The 15,580-nt window shown below is 48.6% G+C and overlaps 1 protein-coding gene across 1 annotated transcript; it reads right to left on the bottom strand.

Moving 5' to 3' along the window:
- Window positions 1–305: 305 nt before the first annotated feature.
- On the bottom strand, window positions 306–4,091 carry DMRT2 (doublesex and mab-3 related transcription factor 2). The gene is made up of 4 exons (XM_086770860.1): window positions 3,979–4,091; window positions 3,102–3,467; window positions 2,904–3,006; window positions 306–1,536 (listed from the first exon to the last, which is right to left on the bottom strand). The coding sequence occupies exons 2-4, from the start codon at window positions 3,447–3,449 to the stop codon at window positions 479–481; spliced, it is 1,509 nt and encodes a 502-aa protein (XP_086626986.1). The 5' UTR covers window positions 3,450–3,467; window positions 3,979–4,091; the 3' UTR covers window positions 306–478.
- Window positions 4,092–15,580: the final 11,489 nt, after the last annotated feature.

Genomic DNA, 15,580 nt, shown 5'->3' with positions numbered 1-15,580 from the left:
TCACACTCACCTACATGCACTGTTGTTACCTCTTCTGTTAGTTACTGGAGGTTCCAAGCAGAAATGGCCACTTATCTTACGAAGTTAACTAGTAAGTACATTGATAATAGCAGATAAAGGAATAAATAGATTCTGAAAGCTGGGCATACTTGCCTGTGAGCTACTAGAGACAAAACAGAGATCAGGAATACACCTATGCTTGTCGGTAATCTCATTTTATTGAACGGTTTGAAATGCTGCTTAAAATAACAACACTTTCCAGTCTGTACATGCAGTTGCAATTTAAAAAAAATTAAATATATTTATTTTTTCAAAAGAGAAAACATGCATATTTATGTACATCATTTTGAGATAAAAGAAAGAATTACCATTTACAGCAGAAATTCCTCTTTACAAATCTTTTAAGAGACAAGGCAGGCAGTAGCAATTCTGCAGAAGGCAAAGAATACAAACTCTCTACATGGAAGGTGTAGTTTATTCATTGAGAGACATTAGCGACTGCAGAAGAAGGTCGTTTAAGGATGGATTCAACCGAAAATGACAGTGGCTCACTTGTTGAAAGTTTTGTGGTGGCCTGTTTGGCCCCAAAGAAGTCTTTTGCACATTTGTCTATTGTAACCTTGTATTTTTGGTTCTCAATAGCGGCACACTCTCTGTGTTTCTTAGAAGCATCTTCCAAAGTCTCTTTCGCAAATGGTGTTCTCAGGTCAGCTCCTGATCTGTCAGGAAATGTTTGCTGGAACAGCGACGGAAACGGATTGTATTTGAGCGGCAGAGAGGGCTTGGTGCTGTCTTTGCTGATCTTGCTTAATACCTGTTCCTGAGGAGCCACAGAATCCTTATCAGAAATCTGAGAGAAAGTCCTTTTTGGAGGAGAGAAAGCTGACCTCTCACGAACTTCCTGAGGAAGGCACAGGATCTCATTACGTGACTGCTGAAGGTCTTGTGTGTGGGTCAGAATGAGCGAATTTTCCAGTTTTGGAGACATGATGTCGTGTTCAGTGTTTGGACAGTCCTGACTCTGAGAGACTTTGGCATCCCAGCCTGCCCCAGGTTTAAGAGCTTGGACAGTAGTAGCGTTTAACAGGCACTGCTGGTAGAGGAGAGCATCACTAATAGGGCCACATTTTGGCCACACTAAGAACCTAGAAGGCAGGGGATACTGCCTGTAAGTAGTAGCTACACTGACATTTGAAGAAATAAGTTCCATGTTGCTGGATCCTGAATACTGCATGGTTAGATCAAGGCAGGTTGGTAAGAAATTGCAAAACTCCTTGCTCGGAGTATCAACGTGAGCAGTGTTGAAGGCTGTTTTGTACGAGTTGTACTCAGCTCCATGCATCATGCGGCTAGGGAGAAAAAGGGCAGCTGCTTGCGTAGCTTCCATCATCTCTCTCTCTTTATACTCCCTCTCTAACATAATGTTCTCCAACTCTTTATCAGCAAAAGCTCGTCTCTTTCTCATCCTGTCACTTACAGGGGGTGGCAAGGGTGAATTCCCTCCCAGGTAAGGGTCTGTTGGAATAGGACGGTAACCTAAAACAACAAAGCAGCATTAGGAATGAAGCCGCCTAAGAAAAACATTAAAGCTGTGTTTCTAAGAGGGCTCCATTTGGAGCCAGTCCCACCAGGCTACAAATGCAGGACACCATCAGCTCCTGCTGAAGTCACCATGCCGCAGAGGCTTAGCTCCCCGTGGGGGAGCCAGCCTCCTCAAGGCAGATAAGCAAGCCCTGCTCCTCTGACATGTGTAGTCTCCTCCAAAGCTAGGTGATTAGCAGCTTTAAAAGGCAATTTCAAACAAACAGATCGAGGGGAGGGAAAAAAAAAAGCAAAAGCAAAAAAAAGGCAAAACTATGCTGTGTGTTATGAATGGTATTGCATCATGCAGCTTAAGGAGAAAACCATCCATTTTTAACAAATACAGAAAGTATTCAAATATTTTATTTTTTCTGAACTAAAAGAGAACTTCAATAAAACACAGAAACCCAGACTCCAGTGTATTCAATTACCAGGCTAACTGGGTTAATTTAATATAACTGATGGAGTCCAATCCTGTTTGCTCTGCCTAGACAAGCAATCCGATTAAATTAATGGAACCAGTTACATGAGTAAGGAGAACAGGGTTTTACCTGTTTTCACTCCTATTCCTCTCACCCGGGTTTCCCCTTTGCCAAGGAAGACATCTATACCTACAGCTGATGCCTTTTCTAATTCTCTATGTACACATTGCTATAGATGGCAGAAAATTCCAAGGAGAACTAGGACAAAAGAAAAAGAGAGTTAAGATAAATCAGAGGAGAGAAAATAGAATAGATTTTGTTAAAAGAGTGAACTATAGGAGAAAATTAGAGGTTTCTAGCAGGACAAAATTTAAATGGCGCTTGCACAGGCAAAGAAAAGAGCTTTTTATTTAAAGAAAAAAAAAAAAGCTAGATCTGAGAACTGCAGTGCTTTACAGGGCTTGAGTTTGGAAATTAGAACAAACATAGAAATAAATTTCGGCACGATACGAAGAAGGAGTGGGGAACAGAAAATACTCCCTCTCAGTAAAACATCCATCTCTAAAATGTCTTTTTCCCACAGTTACTATTTTCGGCAGGTTTTGTTTTTTTTTTTATAAAAAGGTATTATGCATTTCTTACTATTGAGAAGGCAGCAAACGGTGCTGCTGTGTTAGGGCAAAAACCCGGGGCGGAGGCTCCAAGTGCTTGGTAGCGGGGTTCGCTTTAACACGGGAAATAATTTCGGGCAAGTACGACGCGTTTCACGAGCGTCCGTGAGCGGCCGCGCCTCGGACGGGAGATGCGGGTTTCCCAGGAGCAGAGCGGGGTTTTCCCGGTGCTTGCGTGCAGCCCGTGGAAGAGCTGGAGTGAGGACAGCGGGGGGGGCGACGCTCTTACCTTCCAGGATGCTCTTTGCCAGCAGGCTGGGGGTCCGGACGTGGCGCTGATAGACGGCTTTGCGCTCCAGGCTCGCCTGCTTCCCCGCCAGCCCCTTCTTGTCCTGGGAAAGCGATCGAGCGGCGCCGTCAGCCCGTGGGCCGCCCGCCCCGTCCGGTTCCGTCCCGCCCCATCCTGTCTCTTCCCGTCCCCGCTCACCTCGGTGGCCTGCTGCCGTCGGAGGGCCACCTGGGCAGCCATCACCCGCTGCCGCTCCACCACCAGCAGGCAGTTGGCGCACTGGCAGTCGCGCCAGCGGCAGAACCGCTTGTGCCCCTTCAGGCACGACACCACGCCGTGGTTGCGGCACCGGGCGCACTTGGGGGTGCGGCTCAGCTTCCGCGGCTCGCCCCGCCGCGGAGCCGCCGCCGCTGCCTCGCCTTCCTCTTCCCCCTCCTCTTCCTCCTCCGGGCAGGGCGGCGCGCCGGGGACCTCGGCCGCCTCCCCGTCCACGCTCTCCACGTCGATCTCCCAGTCGGCGGCGGTGGCGGCGCGTCCTTCAGCCATGGCTCCTCGCCGGCGCAGCTGTAAGACAGGGGTCAGGCCGCTCGCCCCTCCGGCGGAACGGCAGCCGGGGCACAGCCGGCTTCCGAGGTGCCCGCCGCCGCCCGGCCCGCTGGCAGCGGCCCCATGGCGGCAGAGCCCGCTGAGGATGCCATCCACCCCCCTCCACGTCTGCTCAGGTCTCTTCTCCATGCCCCTGCTCAGCTCAGCCTCGACGAACGCTTCCTCACGGGCCGCCCCGGCTTTTCGGGGAGCCGTACTCGGCCGCCGCAAGCGGGAGCTGGTCTCCAGCGGCGGAGGATGCGGGAGGACTGCCGGGCTGTCAGGTCGGGGACCTGTTTATTTCGGGATCCTGACAACCCTCCCACCCGCTGCGTTTAGACTTAGAGGACAGGGAGAGAACACTGGGGCTTCACAGCTACCTGGGACCGTGTGGGCTCCCGCAGCCCTCCGCACCGCAGAAGAGGGGTCTTGTGACCCCCGCTCCCTCCCACCTCACCTCCCCATCCGTCCTCCCGCACGTCGCGCTTACCCAAGCTCAGCGCCCGAGGCTGGCAGGTGGTGCAGGCAGCTCGCAGCCCCCTACTCCCGCTCCCCGCAGGGCTGCCACTACCCGACACCAGACGGCGGCTGCAGACTCCCGATCCCCGCACCGAGGCTGGGGAGATGCAGGGCGCACCGGCAGCCGGTACGCCGCGCCGTCGGGGATGGCGTCGTCGCGGAGTGGCTGCGTCGCAGGGCGGCAGCCTGTTGGCGGGCTGTGCCTGGCCGTGTCTTGCCGTGCGTGGCTATGGGTGCTCGCTCGCTGGACCCGCGCCGGGGCTAGCACCCGCCGCGCCCCCGCCGCGCCCGCCCCGCGGCACAGTGCCCGCCGCCCCGGGCCCGCCGCGTTATCAGCGGGGGCTGCCGCCGCCCGCACCGCCCATTGGGCCCGCGCCGCGCGGCCACCGCCCTGATTGGCCCGCGCTGCCATCGCCCCGCCCCCCGCACCCCCACACATACTTCCCCCTCCCGCCCCCCTCCCCCAGCGCGTGTGCCAGCCTCTCCTGGGTGGGTGCGTGGGGTGAGCGGGGTGCGTGGGGTGAGCGGAGTGAGCGGGGGCTGGGGGTCGGAGCGCCCCGCACCCCACCGGCACGGCCAAACCTGGCGGGAGACATAAGGGGGCGGTGGAATGGTGATCCTTAATTTGGGGGCAAAAAAAAATGATGGAGGGGAAAGGAAAGAAAGGGAGAAAAGACGGCAACGCGCGCGATGGTGGCAGCAAAGAAACTGCGGGCGAGCGGCGGCCCCAAAACCGGGGGAGCGGGCCGGGGGCGCGGGTTCAAAGGGCTGAAACAGCCACCGCGTTTTTCGTTTGAGGTCGTTCGCGTTGCTTGCCCCGCGAGTGGGGGCGACTCGCGGCAACGGCTTTTTTTTTTTTTTTCTTTTGAGTCTGAAAAATGCAACGGAATCGGCGTTGTTGTCCTGCCCCGTCGGTAATTAAGGCGAGGAAAAATATTGGTTTATTTTTTAGCATTCCCTTCCCTCAGTGGCGTTTTACACCGAGCGCTGAGCTGAGCTTTTGAGTAGTTTTCTCCCCTCCAGTGCTCCCTGACGGAGGTGGCTCTTCGGAAATTGGGGAATGCCCCTGATCTCCCAAAACGAGGAGCGATCGAAATCGCAACGCACAACGCCTCGGCCCTGCCCGCGAGGTGCTAGAGCTCGGTGCTTCCGTCAGTGAAAACGGGAATTCCCACGAGAACAAAGTACACTTCAGCAACGCTCAGGGGGAAAGCTAGTGAATTTAAACAGAGTATCCCCACGGGAAGGGAAGAAAAAAAAAAAATAAAAAAAGGCACGCGAGAGAGCATTAATTCCCCACCGGTGTGCCAATCGAAAACTAACGATATGCAGAGCATACGGCCGAAACTGTTCTCCGCGAAGGGAAAATATTTTGCCCTTTCCCTGAGCAGCGCGTGTATGTAATAAATACCGGTAATGTTCATGTGTATAATAAACACGGGCGTCCACTCGCGGTGAGCGCACGGACTGGCCGCCGGCGCCGGTTTGGCGTGGAAAAACCCTGCTGGTGCAGCCCGTGGGGACAGTCACCAACCGGGGCAATGGGGCTGGAGGGGAGTACCGGACCCTTCCCCTCGCTGCGGGCACCCACGGGTGGGCTGGGGAGAGCGTTTGTCCCAAGAGAATACGTGTCCTCCTGGGCCGCACCGCCGCTGGGTGCTCAGGCCAGGAGGGCGGGGAGCTGGAGGCGCATCCCCCGACGGCAGGTATTATTCATCCCAAAAGAGAGCTCGGCTACTGTTTGACTTACAAGCGTGACTAAAAGCCAAATACCCAAGGAATTTCACTTTCCCCCTTGGGGTCCCTCTTAAAAGGCGCAAGCATGATAAAGGACCTGCTAGGTTAGGAAACAGAAGTCCCCTTCGCTTGTAAGCCGACACCAAATTACAAAGTACGATTCTGCGGGCCGCTGGAGTAAATTACAAAACAGTTCGCCTCCTGTTTACTTTCTCCACGGGGAACCGTGAAACCCAGCCACGATTTTAAAGCGTGTTTGTACAACTTTCTCCCGCGCCTGTTGTTCGCGCTCCCCCCCAGCCCCTCTGCCGCTGCCGCCCCCACAGCCGGACGCTCCCGCGGGGTTCCCGCTACCACGCTCCCGGTCGGACCCCCGGCTCGCTGTCCCCGGTACCCGCGGCCGGGGCTGCTGGGACGCTGCCAGGCTCCCTCCGAACCTACTCTGGGGCAGGGCTCCGGATGTAAACCGGTCTCACTCCAACGCCGTCGGAGACGGCGAGCGTGCAGGTGCAGGTGCCACAGTTCCCCCGCTCCTCCCTTCCTCCCAGGAAATTTATTAGCGAGGTTAGGGCAGTCTAACCAAACGGCAGCCCCGGGCGCGATTGCCCCGGCAGGAACGCTTTGATCTCGCCCTCTCCCTTCTCTGACGGGGGCAGATTATATAGCCAAACGCGGGAGATCCCCGCCGCTTGTTTGGTCAGAGGTGGTACCAGTTAATCTGAAACAAATTGCCGCTACCCGCTCCCCACCCGCCGCCCCCCACCTCCTCCATCCCTTCCTCGCCCCGGGGTCCCGGTGCCCCGGCCGGTGGCTCCCCCTGTGCCTGCCCGGTGCGGACCCGCAAAGGCACGATTTATCCCACGATCCGGGCCCTGCAAGAAAGGCTTGACCTCTGCGGAACAGAAAGTTACCACGTATTTGCTCCAGCAAAGGCATTGAGATTTCCGAAGGAAGGGAGGAAGGGAAGGGAAGGTGCGGGAAGGGAAGGGAAGGTGCGGGAAGGGAAGGTGCGGGAAGGTGCGGGAAGGTGCGGGAAGGTGCGGGAAGGTGCGGGAAGGTGCGGGAAGGGAAGGGAAGGGAAGGGAAGGGAAGGGAAGGGAAGGGAAGGGAAGGGAAGGGAAGGGAAGGGAAGGGAAGAGAAGGGGCGTGATGGAGGCAGCAAAGAAAGAAAAGAAAGAGAGAAAGAGAGAGAGAAAGGAAGAAAAGAAAGAAAGAAGGAGAGAGAGAAAGAGAGAAAGAGAGAGATAGAGAGAGAAAAAGAGAAAGAGAAAGAAGAAAAGAGAAGAAAAGAAAAGAAAAGAAAAGAAAAGAAAAGAAAAGAAAAGAAAAGAAAAGAAAAGAAAAGAAAAGAAAAGAAAAGAATGGGGAAGGGAGAAGGGAGAAAAAAGGAAGAAATCACCTTTTCCCGGTATTACTCAACCAGTAAAAACCGTGATTTCTTTTGCAGTTTTCTTCCACAAAAATGTGGCTTTTTTTTTTTTTTTACATCAGACTCCCTCTGTTTCTTGTAAACAGCACTACACTAAGGGAAACCTGGATAAGAGTTTTATCCATGACAGACATTTCTGAACCAATTGTACCTTAAAAAGTTTTAAACACATTTTATTTTTTATGCTTGTGTTTTAAACATGCTTTTAATTGTTTATTTTTTAAATACATTGCTACCTAACATATTCATAAAGCAGGTAGGTACAGAGTCAGGGAAGGAATTTTCTGTTATTCCTGCACGTCAGCCAAATAAATATAATAAATCCATACAATAAGGGTGTGAAAAATGTCGAGGTCACGCGTTCACTAAAGCATGATGTGGAAGCAAATTTTAATGAGTCTGACAGTGATTCCACTGCCTTTGTAGAAATGTTTGCTTTGGCAAGGAGGGCAAGGGTTAGCATTCACAGGGAGACTTGCATGTCGTACCAGGATAATCTTCAGTCCTGTAAAACTGGGTTGATACCAAAAGCTGTAACGGTGAGTAGAGCAGAGCTGCCACTTCAGGCACAGTTAGGGGAAGCCTGATGGGAAGTCCGGAGGTATCAACACAAAATTTCTCACGGACAGAGACAGCTTTGCATCAGGCACAGGGCGCAGCAGAGTTTCCCTGTCTACAACCCTTCTCACCCTGGTAGCGGCCTGGAAGAAGGGACGAGCTCCCAGGGTGGAGGAAAGGATGGGCTGCAAGAGAAGGGCAGGTTTGCCCTCGGTGGCTGGGGGCTCTGCCCGCTCCTTGGGGCTGCACCAGGGAGGCATGTTCTGGCCCATGCCTCTGCAAGCAGGACCAGGCAGGCGTGGTCGTCATCAGACGAAGCAAGGAAGAAACACTGCCCAGTGGAACTACAGCTCCCTGTTCTGCAGCCTCCAAGTTCATGTTCATGGAATGTCAGCACAGACTTAGAGAGATCCCAAGTCAAAAGCACTCCAAACCACTCCTTCCCAATTCTCTGCTAGAATTTTGAATTTAGACGAGAAAAATGCCGTGAGGAGGGCTTGAGTACCATCCACAGCAGCTTTGCTGCAGCTTGCGAATGAGCCTGACCTCTAGTTTGCCAGCATTTAATAAGCCAGTAGACATTTGGCAGGCCTCTTGCTAAAGAGTACTAGAAAGTTGGAGCAGCTCTCAGTGCGAATATCAAGAATCCACTACACAAGCAGTAAGCATAGCAAATTGTCAAGTCAGCAACTAATGTACTTCACTATAATCTTCCCAAATGTCTTAAGTAGTTTGGCAAATCTCTTGTTGCAATAAATTCTAGTGAAGTTTTGGGTTTTGTTTTTTTTTTTTTTTTCAACATATGGCCTTAAAAAGTAACTTAGCCAAGAATATTTTTAGAGTCATTGCAGATCTTGCTGGAGATGTTGTCTCAAAACTTGTTTGCACTCTGGCAGTTATATTCAAATGTCAAACAGATGCAGAAAGTGTGGGGTTTGGGGTTTTATTTTACAGTCCTGGAAAGTAAAGGTCAAGTCTCTGCAACGTAAATTGTCTTTTTGATTGCCGTATTTTAGCGGAACAGCAAGAACTCTTACTAATAAACTGGTTTGTGGTGGTTTGGGTTTTCTTTCCCCCCTTCAGGATGCATTACGATCATATGCAAAATATTCAAAATGCCAATAAGACACCTGCTAAATCAAATAAGTTGGGTAGCCTATGCTGTGCTTAGCAGTAAAAATTCGATCACCTGACCGTAACTAGCCAGATTGTGTTCTCCTTTACTGGGTAGCTTTGCAGTCCCTGAATAGCCTTCCTAAAATTAATAGGATGACCTGAGGTATTAGTCAACATGAAAAATAGTATCAGAATTGAGCAACATATTAGTTAAAATAAGCCAGACAGACTCAGGCCATGTTCATATATGCAGGTGTCTAGGCTGGTTGCTATACTCCTACTAACAAGAAAGTTTGTAGAACCATTTACAGAGTGTGGTATCGCACCATGCGAATACAAGCATCGGACTCTGGCTCACTGTGGGTCCACTATGGAGCAGATCACCAAGGTGGTAGAGATGGAAGAGGCAAGCAGAATCCACTTAGCACTTACAGTATGTGAGAGTGAATGTGAAAATTTGAATCCCCAAAAACTGTGCAGAAAACACAATGCAGTAGATCCCTGCCTGTGACACTTCCATTGAAGCTCCCTGAAGGACTTTGCCATCTACTCTTCTGAGAAATTACCTTGGAAATAAGACAAACTTTTGCGGTAACTCCATGGAGCAGGAGATCTGTCCACGTGGCACGTGGACATGTGCAGGTCCTGTGAACTCCCACTCACTTGGTTCTTGGAGGAAGTTGAGGAAAGGGGAAAGCAAGGGATGAAATGTCACGACAGCAGATGTCGTGCTGATGCATCTCAAACTCCTCCCGTACTTCAAAGGAAGCATTTATGGGTGCAGGGCCCCCTTCCAGAATATTTTAGGTGATGTTTGAGGTGCAAGAGATTTCTGCAACTATACAAATAAAATCTGACCCTATCTGGGGATATGTTTTTTTCATTTTTTTTTCATTTTTGGCTAGTGCTGCTGCACATCTTCTGTTCTGCTTTGTTGAGGCTAAGTTTAGAGACAGCTCTGGGAGAATCAAGATGTACATGGAGTACAGAGATAGAAACTGGTATCTTTAGGATTCTGGGAGTAGAATCCTTGCATTGGAGGTATTTTAAGTACACCAAACAGTCTGGCAACATTTTTTCTATATCCAAGGAATTTGTCAGTACACCCCACTTGACCCACACATCATTCTTAACAAATATTTTGAAGGGGTATGAGTATGGCCACTGCCAGCCTTCGCCTCTTTGTCTCAGCTGCCAGCCTTCGCCTCTTTGTCTCAGCTGCCGTCACTGGGACCTCTGACTCCTCTCAGTGTCTGTCTAAATGGAAGGGTGACACTAGGGTCACCTTCTGAAGGGGTGGCATTGCCACCACAGGAGAGAGGCTGGTGCCCTGGTTGGACACAGCATCTATGTGCTATGGGACACTTTGTGACTTCTCTTGTCCTGCCTTTGCCGCACTCTTGGTTGCAATGCTAAGCAGTAGTTTTGCAAACACGTGTTGGGCAGAGGTGCCTCTGCCCCATCTTGTGAATTTGTCCCACAGCAGAAGGAAGCAGGACTGAAGCATCCATTTTTGTTCTGACTTACATCTGTGAAGGAGAACACAGGACCTGTGACTGCTTCAAACTCTTTTCCTCTCACAAGTGCACCTGCTCATTTACTGGCTTCAATTTGGCTCTTGGAGTAGATGTCCTGGTCATGTCTGCAGGCAGGGCCCGTCGTGACCAGGCATTCAGCACTGTGGCTCAACACATGGCCATATGTTAGATTTACCTGGATACACTGTTTTCTGAAATCATCAAAGAAAAAGCAAGCAATACTTGAAGTGATGCCTACATTAGATAGGGCATTGCTAGTGTGGAATGTATGATAAATATATATTTAACAAACGCTGTGTTTGTTATTATAAACACAAATCTAAGTGAAAATCTAAGGCATAAAGCCCTCCTGGAAGGTGCAGTCGTTCAGTAGTCTGGGATCAAACTCTTCCCTTCATTCCATACAGACACTCCATTGAAATCCTTGAGATTAAATCGGCATAAGTCTGAGTTTAACATATTGCAGATGTGTATATATATTTTGAACATTGGATGCATTGTGCTCAAAAATGCTATTTTAGTTACAGTATTTTTTCAGCACTTATGATTACTTGCAATAATAAAAAAGACTATTCCACAAACTGTGCTAAGATCATATGACATAGCGAGCACACTGTCATCTACTTCATGATTTAACATCTGTGACACTTCGGTAATTCGCGGTTTTTGGCCATCCAACATGATATCAACTACACAAAGTGTCAAACCACTCAGTGCATAAAATCAACCAATTCTAGGAGTAAAGGGCTTTAACCAGCTCTGCTGAAGTCAACAGAAAACCTCCTGTGTCAACTGTAGGGGAAATGGGATAAGGCCCATACTTAATTCGTTTTCACTTAAAAGAGAAGACAATGCGCTGTTCAGAGATTCAGCCTACCCTGCAAGACCAGTCCAATGGGAGTATGATCCACAACACACTGGGCTTGAAGTTTTTTGTGGGTTCTTCTCCGACTACTCACCTCAGAGAGGAGGTGAGAGGAGCTGCTGTGCCAGAGGGCTGGGGCAGCACTGCCTTGCTGGCATCAGTCTGGCACCGAACATCTCCACCTCCTCTGTGGCTCCCACCTGAAGGATTTTATCTTTAGGGACCACTTTCCTCATCTGCAGGGGACTTTTTCCATCCCACACCAGACTGCAGCACAGAAACACCAACACCTCAGCCAGAATGTCCAACCAGTTGATACAATCTGGTTTAACAGCATAGTAGACACCTCCATGATGATACACAATTTGGGGGATCTAGAGCTATAAATTATTAGCTCTCTTTTCTAAATAGTGATGAGAAAACTCTTTAAAAATACATTTATGATAGCAAGACATACCCTGACATCTGGTTTAGGAAAAAAAAGTCCAAATCAAAAATTTTAACCAAGAAGTAAGGAAACACGAGAATGTGCCTAAGGACAAACCTGTTTGTAGTGGTGTACTGACTTAAACACTTATCATCACTTCAACAAGGTACCAGAATTTCATGCCGTAATGATTAAACCAGTGCTTTCCATAATAGGCCCATTGAAGGATGTGCAACAACAGGAGATACACCCCAGCCTCAACTGCTGGTGAGTGAACTCTGCTGATTTCAGCCACAGGCACCATAAAATCCGAACCATGAAATCGTGGAAGTAAACAGCGGCTTGCTCCCAACTGCCACAAAGGCAGACTGCGTCCAGTTAGGGATCACTGCAACATGAATGTGCTAATCTCTAGCTGTCCGGATTCCTTCCAGCTTTTCTTTGGCTGTACATCATGCATCTCTTAAAATAAGTGGAATTGCCATACATTAAAAGGAGTGTATTACAGGGATGTCAGTGTGTTTCAATGCAAGGAAAATTTTTCTGGAACCTAAGAAGAAATGTTCACCTAGCCAAGAATGGATTTTAATAAAATTGTTACTTTTTTTTTTCTTTGTCTACACAGGAACTAGTTTAAGCCTGGGAACAAAAGACAACTATATTAGTAAAGGTTTAAGAACAATAAGATTTTCATTGTAAGCGAATAGCAAATAGCATTGTAAATTGACAAATAAGGTCTTCCTTTTACTTGTGCAGGAGTAGAAAGTGCCGTCCAACACAATCACATCTCTCCACAAGCCAGTGGCTGCTCTGCCTGCATTGTAATGTACACAAACACTGGCAAGGTAGAAATGTCATTGTACATTATACAAAAACTCCACTCCATGATATACCAGAATACTAATGGACACTAATAAATGAGAGTCCTCGGCTCTCCTCTTTGGCTGAACAGGTCTAGCTGAGTCAGAAGAGACTGCGCCTCTTTTTTGCAATGTGTCCTTTTGTTAGGTCAATAGAGAGACTGTTACAGAGCGGTAATGTGAGCTGGGTAATGTGTGCAGGTTCTGGGGCTTTATTGTGTCCCTGCTATGTTAATTAGTATTAGGAACATGATGGATTGGCAACACATGTACTTTCTGAGTCTTAAACCAGCTCTAAGAGTTTAGCACTCCATTAGTTACACATCACAGGGACCCAGGGATGTTTACTCAAAAAAAGTATCACTTACAGGAACGAAACATTATTCTAATTCATTCCTGATAGGGGCCGTGGGGGACACCCGCCCCACATCCAGACCCCACCAGACAACAGTCCAGCATGGCCTGGGGTCACGCCGGGAATCTCACATCAAAGGTCCCTCTGAAGCATCTCTCCAGGGAGGGAGAGGTGGAGATGCACCAGCCTGAACAAGCAGGCGCTTTCTCTTCACAACTTCTCTGATAGAGAAGGCAGGAGCAGGGAGTTTGGTGAGAGATGGGCAAGACACATCTCCCAGTGAAATTCCTCCGTGGAACAGAAGGCAGAGGAGCTGACAGGCCTGTTCCCCTCCCCTGGCCCGGACAGCCCCCTCTCCCCAGGCAATGCTATCACACCACCAGCGAGGAAACTCTCCTCTCTGCAAAATGGAGATGCAAACCAGCACAGGGGTGAAAAAGACTCAGCCCTTCTCAAAGAGCCGAGGAGAAATGGGAGCAAGAGAGGCTGAACACAATATTTCCACAGTTAGATCTGACACACTGATCCTTCCATGGACTAAATAACATAAATAGCCCTCCTCTGCTCACTGATGATGTGCCTCCCTGGAGGAATTCTTTGAAGTTTTCTGCCCTTCAGCAGGGTGGGAGAAGGCCACCTCTCCCACATACTTCCTTCAAGGAAACACTGGGACCTCCAGAAGACAACAGAGCTCTAGTTCCTTTTTTTCATGCAAGCTTCCTCTCTTATTACCTAGCAACCTCACCATTCTCAGGCACAGCTGTCTTCCTTGCACACACCTTTCTTCCCCATCACAGTCTCCTTCACCTCAAACCTGGCCTAACAGGCTAATACTTGCCTTCTAACTATTAGTTTTAAAAATTCCATCACAGAAATCTGCAAGTATGACAATGCAAATCATGCAAAAACAAATGCCATCTTCACCTTGCAGCAAATCAATTGCTTCCTGTGATTGTCTTCAGTTGCCACCAGTTCTGCAGCCATTCTGTAGTGCTGATTTGACAAATATCCCACAATTTTGTGTCCTGAATGTATGCTTGGGATTACCCTTCAGCATTCCAGTCACAGTTGTTAGCAATTCATGATTAGCAGAGTGGGCCCTGGTAGCGCCGTGGACCTGATGCTGGCCTGATACTCCTCCTGAGCGAGCCCAGCACATTCTCAGTTGCTATGTGGAGCAGGAATGATCTTCCTGATCTTGCCATAGCAGCAGCCAAAAAGAAACACTATTTTAACTTGAAAGCTAAAGACAGCCACTCTGCACCTTGGTGGGTGCGAAAACATTCTCAATATTTTAATTAAACCATCTTTTGACTGTGACCATACTTTAAGGACTGCTGTGATTTTACTTTTTTAGTGAATGAAAGTGATGTTAACAGTGCTGTTGTCCACAACTACAAAGCTAAGAGGCAATTTGGGATAATCAAAAAACAATATCTAAAGGGATATTTTTCAGGTCGATGTCAGTTCCTACAATATAGAGCATGTCATCAAAGCATCTCTACCTTTCATCTGCCAGACCATGTCAGCATCCGAACCACCATGAATAACACACCCAGATGTGCTAGTATGAATGACCAATTTGTTATTGTTACAGAGAGTCAGAACAGCATGTGGCAAGGCACTTTAGCCCCACAGATCACTTTGCCACCTCTTAGTGCATCATACAATGATGACAAAAATCAGGAGTATGATGATGACCTCTTACGGTCTGCTCTCAGGCAAAGCTGTTTTTACACAGCTCTGGGCAAGTGGTCCTTCAGCTCTGTAGCATTAGGAGTGCAAGCTTCCTAACTTGCGTTCAGTATTGAACCTTGCAGGCTACAACCCTAAAACCTGACAGCGGCCTCAGCACAATGCCAAAACACAGGCAGGCAAGTCCAATCATAATCCTTTGCAGGATGCTGTGCTCTGCAGTCATTTCCTGCCTCTCACATGTAAAGGTAACAGACACAGCTAAAGAGGCTGAAATAGTCTTTATGGCTTGGCACATCTCTAATAAAAAAAGAACCTTGATCATATGAAGAAAGGGACAGTTCTGGGATATAAATACTGCAGGAATTGGGAACTCCTGTGGCAGGCAGAACATCTGTTTATTACATTTTCCAGTGTTTTATTTTCAGTTGCCCATGACAAAGAATCAGAACTTTTACCAGCGCAAACCATGCTCAGTCGTAAACACGGTGCTATCCTTTTAAGGTACCTTGAGCATTTTAAAGCAGCAGCTTTATTACATGGCACTGCCAGAGAGTTAGAAATCAGGGCACAGGAAAGACAGTTCGAGAACAGGCTACCTTTTACGAAGAAAGTCTTTTCCTTACGGGTGAGGGGATTTATTTTGTGTGAACATAAATACTTTAAGCACCATGAAGGAAAATTCTGAGAAAAGCTTCTTGTGGTAAAACAATCTGCGCTAGAGTTCTCCACAAAATCCCTACTACAATATTAACCTACTAACACTCATGTCAAGGAGTGAATTTTGGTAACATAAACTTCACTCTGTGTTGTACGTTGGCGCAATATCACTGCTGAACGAGAAAGAGGATGTGTTCCAAAAAATGTTATTGTTAATGGGAAAATCAGAAAACACTGCACTCTGCGGTGAAGTCCATAAGGAAATTCACTTGAGGCCGCATCCAAGGTATTACTGCCCTTGGTTTAGTCTTCATTTTATGTGCACCAGTCAAA

The sequence above is a fragment of the Chlamydotis macqueenii genome, chromosome Z (assembly GCF_036417535.1).
Source record: "Chlamydotis macqueenii isolate bChlMac1 chromosome Z, bChlMac1.mat, whole genome shotgun sequence".
NCBI lineage: Eukaryota > Metazoa > Chordata > Aves > Otidiformes > Otididae > Chlamydotis > Chlamydotis macqueenii.
Note: the sequence above shows the minus strand (reverse complement) of the source record. Positions and strands in the feature narration are given on the sequence as shown.

Coding starts and splice junctions, on each gene's coding strand:
- DMRT2 (XM_086770860.1), bottom strand. CDS start 3,449: ATGGCTGAAGGACGCGCCGCCACCGCCGCCGACTGGGAGATCGACGTG. Junction 3,007..3,101: donor GACGGCAGCAGGCCACCGAG/GTGAGCGGGGAC, acceptor TCGCTTTCCCAG/GACAAGAAGGGGCTGGCGGG. Junction 1,537..2,903: donor GGCAAAGAGCATCCTGGAAG/GTAAGAGCGTCG, acceptor TTGTTGTTTTAG/GTTACCGTCCTATTCCAACA.